Genomic DNA, 15048 nt, shown 5'->3' with positions numbered 1-15048 from the left:
GTGTACGTGTATTAATGGTTCTGTTAAGTGTGTGTTTTTCATTCATGCATTGGCCTTTGCTAAAGGAAGACCCAGGTTTGTGGGGTTTTAACTTTATGCTGGCATAATAAAGTTCATTTTTATTTTATTTCATGGCTTTCTTTTCTTGCATGTATTTTTAAAAACCTGCTGCTAGCTTTTTTGTTCTAGTACTAATGTACAGGTTTCACAGTGCATCATATGGAAATGGGTTCATGCCTTTAATTGGTATTCATTTTTATTACTTTGACTTGAGATTTTGGTTAAAGAACAGCTGTTGGATAAGGGCAGGCTTAATGTTGTTTATATTACCTGGGTTTGAAATGAAAAGCAGCAATTAAAAAATGTAAATGAATATTTCTGGAAAGTGACCCCAGGGATGCACTTGATGTATGTTGTTTGCTACACTTGATGTGATGGAGGCGTATTACGCAGTTTAATATTCAATGATATCTTGCCCCTTGCCTTCTCAAAAGTTGAGCTTTAGGGGAATACAGTTGGCAGAGTAAGAATAGAGACTGAAGTATTAATTTAGCACAGCCAAATCTCAAGCCCCTTGAAATTTGAGATCATATCAAACAATGCACCAACTTTGAAACCTGCATTGTCTTTCCCTGAGTTGCACAAAGACTGGTACATGCTCTCACCTAGTAACCTCTTGTACTCCCTGTCTTGTGAAAGAGCCTCCCTAACTTCTTCATTTGCATTGAAATGGCTTGGGAAATAGCAGTGCTCAGGCCTTGCATAATCCTTGGAATTAGGTGGCTGCAAAGGCTGTTTAATTTGTTTTATGATAGACACCTGCTAGGAGCAGGGAAGAATAAGGATAATGATAGTCTAACTATTCAGGTACGGGACAAGAATTTATTTCTGATCTCTGTAAATACTACTGGCAGCCTTTGCTGGTAATCATCATATGAAGCAGTCCTCAGTGAGCCAGCATTATTAAGCTACACTTTTCAAAGATAGATTTGAATTGCCTGACTGGCCATTGCCAGCTGTTTTTTTAAAAATACACGATCTTGATAGTAGGCCTATCGAAAAATCATTGTGCGAGTCATTTCAGTTTCAGCGCTTGTTTGAAGCAAAAGTACACCAGTCTAGAAATGAGTGTGGACTTTGAGGGAGGAGATAGAGGGCATCCTTTATTCTGAGTAAGAATCCAAATTATCCTGCTTGCTCTCCCTCCATGTTCATGGAGGAGTACAAGTGCAGCCCAGAGTCACCGTGACTCTGCGGTGAGGCAGGAAGAGCTGGTCTTCTCCTCACTTGACAGGACACGCGATCCACAGAGTCAGGCTGTTTGCTGCACTGCTTTGTGGATGAAAGTTTTCCGTAAAGTTCAGCAGGGGTAAGAATGATCAGTAATTTTAGAAATTACACAACCTTATTACCTCAATGAATTACCTCGAAGTTCAGCAAGGGGCAATCTTCATTCTAAAAAGGATTTTTCTTCTGCTTTCACCATTTTATCCAAGTTTTCCCAAACTTGGTACCCTGAGGAAGCTCTTAATGAATGCATATTAGAGATTTGTTAAAGCATAGCTAAAACTTTCTAGGATTTCATATTGTAGAAGTACACTGCAACTCCTTATAGGATCTGTGCTAACTTGCCTGTGCACGTGCTACAGCGTGAGAAGGGACTTCCATCTGAAAAGGGCCAAAGTCAGATTGCTGCTGTGACATACCCTTCAGGTTTCAGGTGATGGTGATCCGAGGCACATGACAGCAAGGATGCTACGTTTTCTCTGAGTATATTCAGTGCTTGTAACATATACAGAAAAAGGAGCCTAACAAGGAATTTGGAGGGTTCAGGAAAGCGTTGGATAAGGACATTGGTGTGTATGGGCATGTATGGAGAGTAGAGGCGTAGGAGCGGGTATGGAGGGCTAGGAGTGAAGGTGGTATCAGCAGTTCTAGGGAGAATGGGCAAGAGTTTAGGAGTGCAGGACATGATCTCTAATATTTGGAGCACAAGGTCCTTTTGGGAATTCAGATCTTTCTGTGGAGTCCTCCGTCTCCCCATCCTGTTTCAGCAGGTAGGTGTGAAACTCACAGATACCCATGCCCTACACACATCCAATCCGTTTTGGCATGGAAGCTATTACTGTTGTTACTGTTTAAACTTACTTACAGAAGTCTGTTATCTAGTCTTCCTATTAACAGTGTAGCTACAGATGAATCTGTATGAGAGACATCTGTATCATTAGGTATTTTAGAGGAAGGAGCAATATTACATACAATGAATTTGAACCAAGATGTCCTGTTAAAATTTAGCTTTAGCTGCAAAGACTGCTTCTTGCACTTCTTTTACTCTTTTTTTTATAGGGAGGGGTTTAGTCTTGCCAGTCCTGACAACTTACTTGTGAGTCTCATAACCTTTGTTATTGTCCTGAAATGCTTAGAATTTGGCATTTATGTGACAATCGTCTTAGCCTTTCAAAATCAAGGTATATAGTGAAGACTTACTTAAACTTGCATTGAGGATATTGAGTGTGTCTTGTAAACTACTATAAAACTTTTTTCTTTTGACCAAGTAGGGCAACCGGACCCGAGGGGGGCTTGACACATGAATTCGTCTTGTGCTGCTGGTACTGGCCTTCACAGAAATTGAAAAGGTGGTGTCCCCCTTCCCAGAGCTGTGAAAACTGTGATAAAACCAATTAGCCATCTGTGCATGTATTGTAATTGGTAGTTCGTGCTGTCATGGGCAATTAAAGAACAACCGGCCTTTTGTGTGTTTATCTCTCAACGTACTGGTTGCACTGAGGTTAATGAGACTCCCCAGGAATATAAACACCTCAGATATAAGTGTAGAGTACGAGGTATATATTTTTATTGTAACATTTCAAATAGAGACTGTTTATTTGGGAAGTGTCAAATCGGTGGCTGGCATATGAAATTCAAAGGGAGCCATAAGACATTTTAAAGTGACCTTATGCTTGGGTTTTTTATATCACTGTGGTTTCAGTGGAATCTTAGATGGAATTCTTCTTGTATGAATTTTTATTGCCTTAGTAATTGTATCTGTTAGTACTCATTCTTTTTACATTTTAAATTATTTCCACAGCTGTTTCTGAGGACACGCAGATATCCTATTAGACATACAAGCCCTCAATATTATCAGCTCTAAAAGCATTGCAGGATTTTTGTCAGTCATTTTTGTCAAAATTGTGTCAGGCAGCAGCCATAATGTTATGCTGGAGTACCTCACGCATATACGTTCTCTCAAAGACATCCAATTCTGTTGGGAATTGTACCTCAAAAGAATTGTTCTGCAGCATTTACATTTTTGAGGCCTTCAAACCTTTCCTCAGTGAAACTTTGGGTTGCAGTTTGTCCTTGAGACGCTCAAGGGGAAACATAATTTATATGTTTTGATGCTTCTGCTGTTCTAGACTTCTTTTTCTACTTACCATTCTTAATTAAATGCAGTATTATTTTTTATGGTAAAACTTTTGTTTTGCTGCTGATCCTGTAAAAGGTTTTGTAAACAGAGGGTTTTATCCAATAAAATGGGGATCTGCACATAAAGTCATAGAGTATCTCAAGCTGGAAGGGACCCATAAGGATCATCGAGTCCAACTCCTTGCTCCTCACAGGACTACCTGAAACTAAACTGCCTGAGTAAGAGCATCATGCAGACCACCTTGAAGTCTGACAGGCTTGGTGCCGTGACCACTTCCCTGGGGAGCCTGTTCCAGTGACCGACCATCCTCTCGGTGAAGAACCTTTTCCTAATGTCCAATCTGAACTTCCCCGATACAGCTTCATCTCATTCCGTCGGGTCCTGCCACTGGTCATGTACATCTATTTGTAGACTGGATTGTTTTTCCTTTGGGTGACACCTTAAAAGCTGAGTAAAGATTGCCTAATGTTACACAGGAGTCATATGGTTACTCATTGGCATTATGGGAGGCAGGCACACCCTGGTTGAAGAGGGAATGCTTCATTTGAATATCAGACACTAGATAGCATGAGAGAAACAATTATATAAAGTTACAGCAATTACATAGTTCAGATTTCAAACTAAAACTATCTTTTAGAGAAAGAAAAGGTATGTTATGGGTGAGAGCACATAACTAAAATGACAAGTCCATGTCTTGCTACAAGTTTCCTTCTTGGCTTTGTCTTTTTAATAGTTAGATTCACTACAGTTTTCTTAATCGGTTCTCCTCTTACCTCTCAACTGTTCTGCTTCCCAAGCCCTGCACTGAGACAGAAGGCAAGGAAGGGTGGGGTTCCCTCCCTCTCACTTAAATAGGTGACCAGCTTGGCCATGGCTGTTCATCTCTCTTCTCTGTCAATAAAGAATCTAGTAGAATGGAGTCCTATTTTAATGACTAGGCTGCTAGGGTAATACTAATTTTATTTTTAAGTTTTAATTAAGAAGACATCTTATTAATTGGAAGAGGAACAGAACAATCAATCAAGTATCAGTGATTCTACTTCATAAGAGAAGTTTCTTAACATCCAGAATATGAACAAATTGTGTTCAGTGCTGCATAATTTTGTCCATGAACCACATAGCTCATGCTGCCTCATTTTTTGATAGTTTATTGTTCCTTTCTAGAAAAGAATGTAAGATTTCTCTAAAGGAGATATCTGAAACAATACATTATGATTTTAACTGCATGTAGATAGTCACGGGACCTCTTAGATTATGAGGATGACTGATGTAAGGGGGTTTGGCTTTGTTTTATGGTACAGTAAGAATTCTTTTCATAGTAATCTGATAAATCAGTCAGAAATTAATATAGTACGACGTTTGCTTTTTCCCCCAGAAGATTTTGCAAGTGGGTTTAGTCTTGTGTGAGTTCTGAATAAGGAAGTAGGTGTCTGAGCACCAAGGCAACCATGCTTCAGGAGACATGCATGGCTGCATCGTTCTTCTCCTGCAAAATAGTTTGATATGTGCAGACTTTAGATACCTTCTGGAATGGCCAAAACAAAAATAGTGAAGTATAAAAGCAATGATGTATGGTGTTTTTGATATATGATGACTAACTTATACAAGTGTATTTTTTCTTGGTGTTTGGAAGCAAACAACCCCCTACCCCCAATGCTACAGAGAACTCTCATGCAAAATTGTAAATGTTCAGTATTTCATAGACTGTCTATCTTGAAACATTGTGCTGTAAATCGTGTAGTGGTGATTTAAGTGGAAGAATATATCCATTCTCAACATTCAACCTGTCAGTTCTATATAATCATTCACCTGTTTTGTCTTAATTTCTTCTCTTTTCTCATGTGGTAGGGAGTCTTCAACTTGATAAAAGAGAGATAGATATAAGCTAGATAGATTAATCAATGTATTTTTTCCATGTCATTTAACCAAGAGAAGCTTCATTTACATTTGAATTTGTTAGACTGAAAAAGTGTGTTTCCTTTAAAACTTCTTACCAAATTCAAAAAATTACTGAATATCTGAAACAAGGTAATGGAAGTTCTTTTCCCCCTCTGAAATTAGTATTTTGCTCCTTTTTTAATTATTAAAACCTTTTGAGACTTCTTGAATTTTCTTAATAGGCCATATATATGCTCTTGAGCTGAATAGAACACATCTGTTGATGTATAAATCCATTCCAGCCCTCTGTGTAGCCACTGTGTGCTCCATCACATGAAAATCCATGTTCTTCTAATTCACAAGAAGATGGTAGGGCAGAGTATCTCCAGGGGGTCTATTTAAGAACACACTCTAATGGGGTCCAGCTCCAGAAATGCTGAAAGATGTGGTCTGAGGAGGAAAAGAACATTTAGGTGGAATTTTCTGTGAGAATGGGTGCTCTGTGAACGTGTAAGCTGCAGCAGCTGTGCTACCACTAACTATTTTTTAGAGACAGTTTTTATAGTACAAGGAAGAGGCTTTTTTTCTCTTGTCCTTTCTGAAGTTTTCTGTCTTCAGCAGCTCACCCCTCCTGAGATCCTTTCTATTTCTCTCCTGAGATGTCCTGGGAAAATAGATAAGCTGCTCAACATGCATTAAAGCTTTATCAACTTCTGGACTGAAGTGCCCTTCAGTGAGAATGCCCAGGTGAATGCAACCCTCTTGTCTGAATTACTGAGATAAAGCAGGACAAGAAAAGCAGTCTGCAAGAGGCTAGTGACCCAACCGGTAAAGAGCTTTATAGGTCAAACCCAACACTTTGTATTTAACCAAAGAACAGATAAATATTAGTGCAATACCTGAGTTCTGCTGTTTGTTTCCTGTGAGCACTTGACTCAGCATTGCATCAGGTAGAGGTTTGACATGCCTTTTTGATGTACATCATTCTGTGCCAATTTAATTAGTAAAGAACAAGGGTATGTGTGACTGCAGTGAAACTCTTGTCCATTAGGTAGTGCAGCATTCTAGACAAATATAGCTGGAAGGAGGGGAGATGTTCCTCACAGCTGCTTCTCATATTTGATCATGAGAACAAACAGTATTCCTAAATCAGGTATTACTTGAATGTTTCTATTTTTTTCTCAGCAACTTCTGTAATGATAGCACACTATCATCTAACTTAGTGTTTTGCTATCTTCAGATTTGACAAGCGTTGTGATTTGCATGATGCTTAGACATTTGTCACATCTAGCCTCATACTAGCTACTATGAAGAAAATTAACTCTATCCCAGCCAAAACCAGCATAACTTGTGAGGAGCCTGGAATAATTGCTGAAATTATCTCATACCACATAACACCATATTTAGGATTAAATGTCATTGTTGTGAGGTTCTTTTAACAGTTGCAGTTATCTCTGAAAACAGAACCAACTGCCTGGAGAAGATATTTTGTGAGATTCCCTCCCTGCTTCAGGTTGGGTATTTGGATACCAAATTTCATGAAAGTCAGAACTTACGGAAATTGTTCTGCCAGGATTCTGCTGGAGGTGTATGTGGGCAAACCTCAACTAAATGCAGTCATGTAAATCTCTTGAGTTCACTCATTTGGGGTACTTCGGAGTCCTACATGAGAGAATGAAGACAATAAGAATCGTCACCCTGCCTCAATTCCCTCTTATTGTGAATGCCAGTGAAAGAAGATCTACTTCTCATGTGGTTTCTAGGTCAGTACTTTATTAGATTTTTTAAAGCACAGTCCTCACTCTTCTGAAGGTACTCCATCAACCTCTTTCAATGCCAAAAGAATCATCCTTACTTAATGGAACAGTTGTATTCACCTCAAGACTCATTGTCTTTCATTGAGAAAATACAGACTAAATTAAATTTTGAAGTAGCTTAAATTTTGGGCAGGGCAATCCAAGAACCACCTTCCCAAGCTGTCTGACATTCTGTAAAAGTAGTTTCTGCGTGTACTGTAGAGGCCACAGAGGAAGCTCTCGAGAGTTCTAATTAATTTTCTGAAAATAATCTAGATGAGGCCTGAGGTATTTGGCCATATCTCACTTTTGGAGTGCCTTCAAAGTTTCATCATTTCATAGTCTCGATTGGCTTAAGGCTATCAAGTTGTTGGGTGCTTATTTCCATATAGCTTTACCCTTTCCACAGAAGACACCAGGGGTTTGGCCTGTGGAACTTGAATTCATAGATCACATGATCTTTTACTGTGATCCTCAGTGGATTTTTCACCTTAAATTTTGATTATACTTGTTAATGAAGCCTGTAAGGGAGGGATAGAGACAGCTGAACAGTGCTGGTGAAGTTAAGTCTTTCACTTGTATGTTGGTAGTGCAGTTCCAGTGCAAGAGTTGTCAACAGTTACTCTCATCTGAAGGTGATTGCTTTACTGTTCTCATAACAGGAACTCACCATCTGATTGCCTGGCAAGCTTAGCAGATAGAAAAAGCCTTCAGGACTGAAATTGTGGCTCAAAGGAACAATGCTTAGTCAAGAGGATAGAGATTTTTCGAAGATATAGATACAGATTTTTCAAAGTGGGCAGTGTAAGCATGCAACTTATTCTAGCTTCTGCATCATAGGAATGTGGAGGTTGATTTGGCTTTGTGGGATTTTTTAACTGCAATGGCCTACATTTTGTGCATGAATCTTGTTTTCTAACTAAAAAATGAGTTGGGTTTTTTCCATTGCATTGTAGAAAGATATCAGGTGAAGTAAAAAAAACCAACCACATAACAAACCCACAAAGCCTTTCATGTGAGTATCTCAAAGTGAAAACGAAGGGAAGCTAAATTCCATTGCTTTCAAATAAGACAAGAATTTCAGGGCATGACATATTTAAGCTTGAGAAAGATGAAGGTGAACTCATCTTTTTGTGTTAAGTTTTAATTCATTTATAGAAAGCTTTCTTCTCCTAGGTATAATGCTATGGATGACTTTGAAATGGGAGATCACTGAGTTTCGTCCTTGTATGAGATCAGCTGTAGCAATATATGTAACTTGAAAATGAAATATTTTCAGGGATTCTTCCCTGGGGATTATACTGGTACATATCAAAAAGCTATTGGTAATTCTTTATAACTCTCTAAAGAAAAACTTTGTAAACTGTGTCTCTACTATTCATCATTAAAATTTGTGTCATGGAAATATTACTACCCTTTCCTGATTAGCTAGATTTTTTTTTTTTTAATTGTATATGTGAGAATTGTCAGCTATGTGGTTTTAGGAATTGTCTGTCATAGTAGACGGGTTAGTTTAAAGCTACTCCACTAAGCTACCTCACTGATTGTTATCACCTTCCAGACAGAGCGCATGCATTTGAATTTTATACTACTTGAGTTTTTTGTGGTGTTTTGAAAAATGATTGACTGAGATGTTGATTTAAATGTTTTTTTTCTTTTTTCTTTTTTCTTTTTTCTTTTTTTTTCTTTTTTCTTTTTTCTTTTTTCTTTTTTCTTTTTTCTTTTTTCTTTTTTCTTTTTTCTTTTTTTCTTTTTTTCTTTTTTCTTTTTTCTTTTTTTCTTTTTTCTTTTTTCTTTTTTCTTTTTTCTTTTTTCTTTTTTCTTTTTTCTTTTTTCTTTTTTTCTTTTTTCTTTTTCCTTTTCTCTTTTTTCTTTTTCCTTTTTTCTTTTTCTCTTTTCTTTTTTCTTTTTTCTTTTTTCTTTTTTTCTTTTTTTCTTTTTTCTTTTTTTCTTTTTTTTCTTTTTTCTTTTTTTCTTTTTTTTCTTTTTCTTTTTTTTTTTTCCTTTTTTTCTTTTTTTTTTTCCTGGGTAGTCTAGGTTGTGGTGCTTTTTATGCAGTATGTTAGTAACATTAAGACTTAGCACCTGAACATGACGTTATGTGTAAATACAGGTACATCAGGCACTATGGTGCATTTTTTGTCTAGAATTTTAGTAATGTATTTCGAAGATACCTCCATTTCTGTAGTGAAATGTTGCTACTGTTGACACACGTAGCTGTATGATGCTGAATATGAATGGCTCTGCTATCAGTTACTGTCTTTCAGTTGGGGATGAGGAGTTTAGGCAAACAAGATGCAGATTGTTTTACCTGACACTTGGTGTAGGCTTCATACACTTTCCAGATAGGCCTTTTTTTACAGCATAATTTTAATATATTATAAAGGCATGAAAACAGTACTAGCTGAGATAGCATTCTGTTTATGTGTAATAGCTGAGTTTGTTTTTTGCAAGTATGAGCGAGATGGGGCTGGGAGAAGACTCTTTGTTTATTTTTATACAGCAAGGCATGCATTGTTATTGCAGGGTAGGGTATACTGGAGTGCTGTTTTGCATCCATGCTAGATGCCCACCCCCAGTGGAAAAGCCTACAGATCTGCTCTCGTCTTTAAAGTAGACTAATTATGAAATTCCATACCTTGTCTGAGCTCTGCATCTGGTATCTGTGTGTATCAGCTGCTGTTCACACTGCAGATCTGACTGCCTCGGGCCTTTGCATTTCTTCTCTTTAAGTACTTTTTGGCTAATAATTAGGGCTAACAGAATGCTTTAGAATAGTCCTTATATACTAGCTTTAACTAAGAGCTGAAAAAAAAAAAGTGAGGCTTGGAAAATAGTATTCAGCTTCCCTAAGAGGAAATCCTAAATCTAGTTAAGACACCAAATTCAAATTCTTATAGATTCACTGCACCAATGTGTTTCAATCTGGATTATTTTATTTATACGAGGTCTTTGCCAGCATAGCAAGGAACACAGAAGTATCAATAAGAAGTAAAACAATCTCAGTGTAACTGTATTAGTGCTCACAGGAAGATGTGGCTTTGCTTGGAATGTTGGAGTTAGTTAGATTTTACTATTACACAGAAAGAGCATAGTTGTCCAAAGTCATTGGATTAACCTTTTATATGCAAAGAATGCTTACACTGAGTTGAAAAAGTATCCAGACTGATTTGAAGTATTTTTTAAATGTGTAAAATCATTACGCAATGTTCTCCATGTTGTTGTTCCCTTTGAACTGGCACTTTAAACATTCTTAATAATGCAAAGTGTCTATCTATAAACCCATAAATCTATAAACCCATAAAATCTCTTTTTTGGTCTTAAAAGTTGCAAAAATAATTGGCACTGTGTTACATTGCATTTCATTTCAGACAGTGACTTTTTAAGGGAAGTCCCACCATAGCAGATAATACAGATGGTATAGTTCAAATATTGGTTTTGTGAAGCAAGTTTAACAGCATGTTGTACTTGGAATAACTTGTCACACATTCCACTCTGCAGTATTATCCACTGCTTCACTTTCCATCTTAAGATAAAAATGATTTTCTTTGCATTCAGCACATTTTTGTCACTGCTGGGTTGTTTTTTTAAGGTCATGTCTTGTGTACTCTATGTATTCTGACTTCAAACTAAACCCAAATTTACTAATTTAGGAAAGGGGTCATATCTTGTGATCGCCTGTGATAGCAGGGAACTCAACTGGACTTGGATAGGTGTTGTCCCACCCAGTCCTCTGTTTCTGAGTACAACTTGTTAAGCATATTGTCAAATCAATTTTTATGAAATATTATACGAATATTATATATTCAATCTGCAGTTGTCAAATTGGCAAGGGCTATCTTGAGCAGCGGCTCTCCTTAGTCATGCAGTTTCTTCTGTAAGGAGAAAATAGGCTTATGCAGGCATGTAATACTTGTACAAATTACTGCATGTGGTTATCACTTCTTGGAGATGGGGGGGACAGTTGGCCTTCTTTCTCCCTTGCTTCTGCTCTTCCCTGCTCTCTTTCAGGTGATTTAATGTAGACTAATGGAAATAGGGCATTACTCACAAGTTATAATTGAACAGTACGTAGTATGACCGCACAGAGCACAAGGTAACTACTGGCACTCTTTTCACTATGCAGTATTAATAAATGATGGTTTGCATGTTTAGTTAATTGACCATCAGAGCTGTGACATTGTGTAATCAGTCTAAGGATAGCAATTTGCAGATGATGGTGTATCTATTATCTTGAAAAGCTCCAAAGATGCCTCTTTATATGTGAGAAATTGTTCTCAAGTGCCACAGAGCATTTCAGAGTCTGCCCTGGCACGAAAGCAGTGGCATGATTTAGAGTACTGATAATCTGGAGCTTGTACTTGCAGCTGGTTTCTGTGCAGAGTTTTAAATCCCAAACTCATAGGTATTTGACTCCTTTTTCCTTTTTCCTTTTTCCTTTTTTTTTCTTTTTTTTCTTTTTTTCTTTTTTCTTTATGTATTTTATTGAAACTTCTTTTTAGCTTAGTGACTCTCCCACCCCCTTGGAATACAAACCAGTCCCATGGTACAGGAGGCTCTGTGTGGTCCATCAATTCCAGTTGTAATTCTCGGCTGCCTTTGCCTGCCAGCCAGGTTTCCCAATCTGGTTTGAGGTACCATGGGCAGCAGCAGAGCACGTATTTGTGTTCCAGCCAAGTTGTGTTCAACCACAGTCAGCAGATGGGCTTGGGAGCAGGGGAAGCGGTGGGGCTAGCACAGGGGAAGGAGGGGGAGAGAATAGTAGGGAGTCAGGCAAAAATGCTAGGAGGCCTGCATTGATGAACAAGGAGTTCCTAAGAATTCCCAAGCATGAAAGAGAAGTACACAGAAGGTGGAAGCGGAGACAAGTAACTAGGGAGGAATACAGAGACGTTGTCTGAGCACACAGGGGTGTAGTTTGGAAAGCCAAAGCCCAACTGGAACTGCATCTGGAGAGGGATGTCAAAGGCAACAAGAAGGACTTTGATGCAATAAATGCAGATTTTTTTTTTTAAATGCAGTAAAAATAATTAACTTTAAAATGTGGGAGGGTTTGGCTTCTTTGAGTTAGATCCCATTACTCCGTGGACTGTTTGGCTTGCTTTCTGTCTCTGTGCCCAGGCCCAACACCTTGCTTGCTTCTGGAATGCGATTGCCTGTTTCTCTGCCTTCTGTGTTCCCTTTCCCCGTGGCTGTCCACCACTTTTTCCTTAATGTAGTGCCTCTCTTTTGGTACATATTGGTCTCTGCAGGTGCTTACTCACTAGCTGTTTTTTATCTGAGGATCCTTCTGTCTTGTTCACCCTTACCCTCAGACCAATTTGATGTTGACAGAATAAGGACAAGAAATGTAAATGTTTTGAATGTATTTTCTCATCATTTCACTGGAAGCTTTTTTTCATGTTTGAGACACCTGAGAATAAAATTTTTGCCTACAAAGTGAAAGTCATCTTTTTTTTTTCAAGGGAAATGAAACATTTCTATCTGCTTGAAAACCAAGCTAAGAAACTGAATAGTCTTCTGGAATATGCCCCTGTGACTAAGATTGGGAAGTAGATGAAGGGAAAAAAAATAACAAGTGCTACTTAATTTTGGGGACATCTTGTGGAATTTGCTCATGCCATTCAATTTTTATCATCACTGAAGCCATTTGTGCTGGATTTGGCCGTGAGCCTTGAATCGAGAACTATTTAAGCATGTGTTTAAGTCTTGGTGACTCTGGTGGGACTCAAGCAAATGTGTGGGGTTCAAGCACGCCGTGCTTTCTTCTAAGTGGGACTCTACGGAGGAGTCTGTTTCTAATGGTCTTGTGATGTGGGTCACTGGGGCTGCCCAGGCTGTGAGCCAGGGCTGTGTTTCACCTGCTAGTTCCACCGCACCTCCTCGTTACATAAAGGAGAAAAATATTTCTATGTGTTCAAGACGTCATCTCGGTTGAGCTGCGTTCTTTCTCTCCTGAAGGTTTCACTTATGCACACCACTGTTCTCTGTCCTAGCCGTAGTCTGTCCAGCGCTCCCCCAACCCCCGGAGGTTTCTGGGGAGCCAGGAGCCATCTGAAGCACAGGCCAGCAGGGGCTGCTGTAGGAGTAGGAGATGGAGGAGATTCGCTGCCTCCCTTTTGGAGAAGCCCTCCTTGAGGGTTTGCTCCTGCTGCCCTCTTTTCCCTCCTACCGCACCCAAGCTCGCTTGGGCTCAGCAACGCCTTCCCAGCACGGAGCAGGTGTCTGTCGCTTACTCACAGCTTTGCGTATTTTGTATGTTCATAAATTAAATACTACGTTTCATTCTTACAATGCTAGAATTAACTTCAGAGTTCATATTTTGGCTCAATACATTTTTAAATGCTTTTTCATGTTGTTTCTGTAAAAGTGGACAGTGGCATTTGTAGTGCTTATTTCCAGATGCCCTTACATTATGGCTTTAATATCATTTGTCACTCAAGAACTTGCTGGTTTCCTTCAGTTCTGGGACATAATTGAATTGAGGATGATTTGTTACATCCTTTTGATTGAACGTTGATTTTTTTTTTTTCCTTAATTCCTATGAAATCACCATTAGCTATTTTGGCTGCAGTTCTGTATTGGGTTGAGGCAGTGCTACATTGTAAATCAATATCTTTTCAAAAAGACTGCTGTAAATTGCCTAGATAGCATATGCATGGTTACTTTGGCTGCAATGCTGCTGCAGAGCCTGGATACTCTGCCTTTCTGGGAACTCCACAGGCAAGTCCATCATATATTTAAAAAAAAAAAAAAATCTTTTTAGGAAGAGCATGGCATTGCTGGTGAAATTTAGACAGAGAAATATTGTACCCTCGGTGCTCATCTGTACCTTTTATATTTTATTCCACTGGGATTACCCTGTCTTGAGGGATTTCTTTGTTTTCTGCTCTAGATTTCCCCCTTTCTTAGCTGTAGTACAGCCGTACCATTTCAGCTTGCTAGTGCAGAAAGATGTTGTGAATTCAGTTGCTGAATGAGCCCGGCCTGACTGCAAACACTAACATTGCTAGAGAGATGCCAAAGAGTTGCAGGTGAATCGAACCTGATCTGGGCAACAGCAAAACGGTAAGATGGGGCTTGTTTAAATCTCTGGGATTAATTGGGGGCTGGGGTTTCCCGTTTCAACCTGAAGCCTAGTTATCACATGCTTCCAACTTGAGCAGGGTTCATTCTGTGCATGTCAGGGTGGGTTTTCTCAGGAATGCTTAAAATCCAGGCAGAGGGAGGCGGTGGGAAGCTGGGAACACCACATGAGACCTCTCGGCAGCCACCCTGGTGAGACTCCCCGGCAGCGCTGCCTGCGGTTTGTAAATATCAGGGAAAAGGTAGGGGAAGGCTTAAAAGCGATGCTTTTCTCGGTACAGCTTTGTATTTCTCTCTCCAGCAGCCTTATTTATTATTGTATTAAGAGGATAGTATGGGCAATTTTTTCCGATATATGCTTGGCTGAACGCCCTCTGGGACGAGTGAGTGAAGGACGTGATCAGCCACTTTTTCATCTCTGCTAACAAGTCTGTGCATCTTGCTAGATCTGAATAAATGTCTTTATCAGTTACAGATTTGCTTGGTGGTGGAAGATAAAATTAAGACGATCCTTTATAAATGCATGCTATGTCACGGATGTCAGAGTATCTTTTTGCCTTGTTAACCTCTGTGATTATTTTATTTCTCTTGCATTCTGTCTTTATTTAATAAAACAAAAAGTGAGGTAGTCATTTTAAATAGTCTTTCCTGAATGCTTATGTAGGAGTGTGTTGGCAGTGGTTTGGATCTTAGTGGAATATTTCAATATATGAAAGCTTAGAGCAGCAGCAGCGTGTTCAGGGAAAGAGAGGAGGAAAAAAGCAGCAGTTATCATTAGTGCAAGACAGAAAGATTAAAACGTGGCCATTCTATGGAAGAATTTGAATTCTTTTTGATGACTTAGCTAACAGCTAGTGTGTT

General features: G+C 38.8%; 1 protein-coding gene across 5 annotated transcripts in view; it reads left to right on the top strand.

The window, feature by feature from the left end:
• CDK14 (cyclin dependent kinase 14) overlaps positions 1-15048 on the top strand; it is a 322044-nt gene that overhangs the window by 51935 nt on the left and 255061 nt on the right. Inside the window, exon 1 of one of the 5 annotated variants that reach the window (XM_054815555.1) lies at positions 14030-14169. The exons of 3 other annotated variants lie outside the window; for them this stretch is intronic. Coding sequence is in view for 1 of the 2 variants with exons in the window: in XM_054815553.1 (XP_054671528.1) it covers positions 14355-14429 (75 nt within the window). In the remaining variant the exon portion in view is untranslated. Of the gene's footprint in view, positions 1-14029; positions 14170-14299; positions 14430-15048 lie in introns of those variants that run through there. One more of the 5 variants, XM_054815553.1, reaches the window with a different exon arrangement.

Source organism: Grus americana, chromosome 2 (genome assembly GCF_028858705.1).
Source record: "Grus americana isolate bGruAme1 chromosome 2, bGruAme1.mat, whole genome shotgun sequence".
Classification (NCBI taxonomy): Eukaryota; Metazoa; Chordata; class Aves; order Gruiformes; family Gruidae; genus Grus; species Grus americana.
The sequence above is the reverse complement of the archived record's forward strand: the minus strand, read 5'-3'. Positions and strand labels throughout refer to the sequence as shown.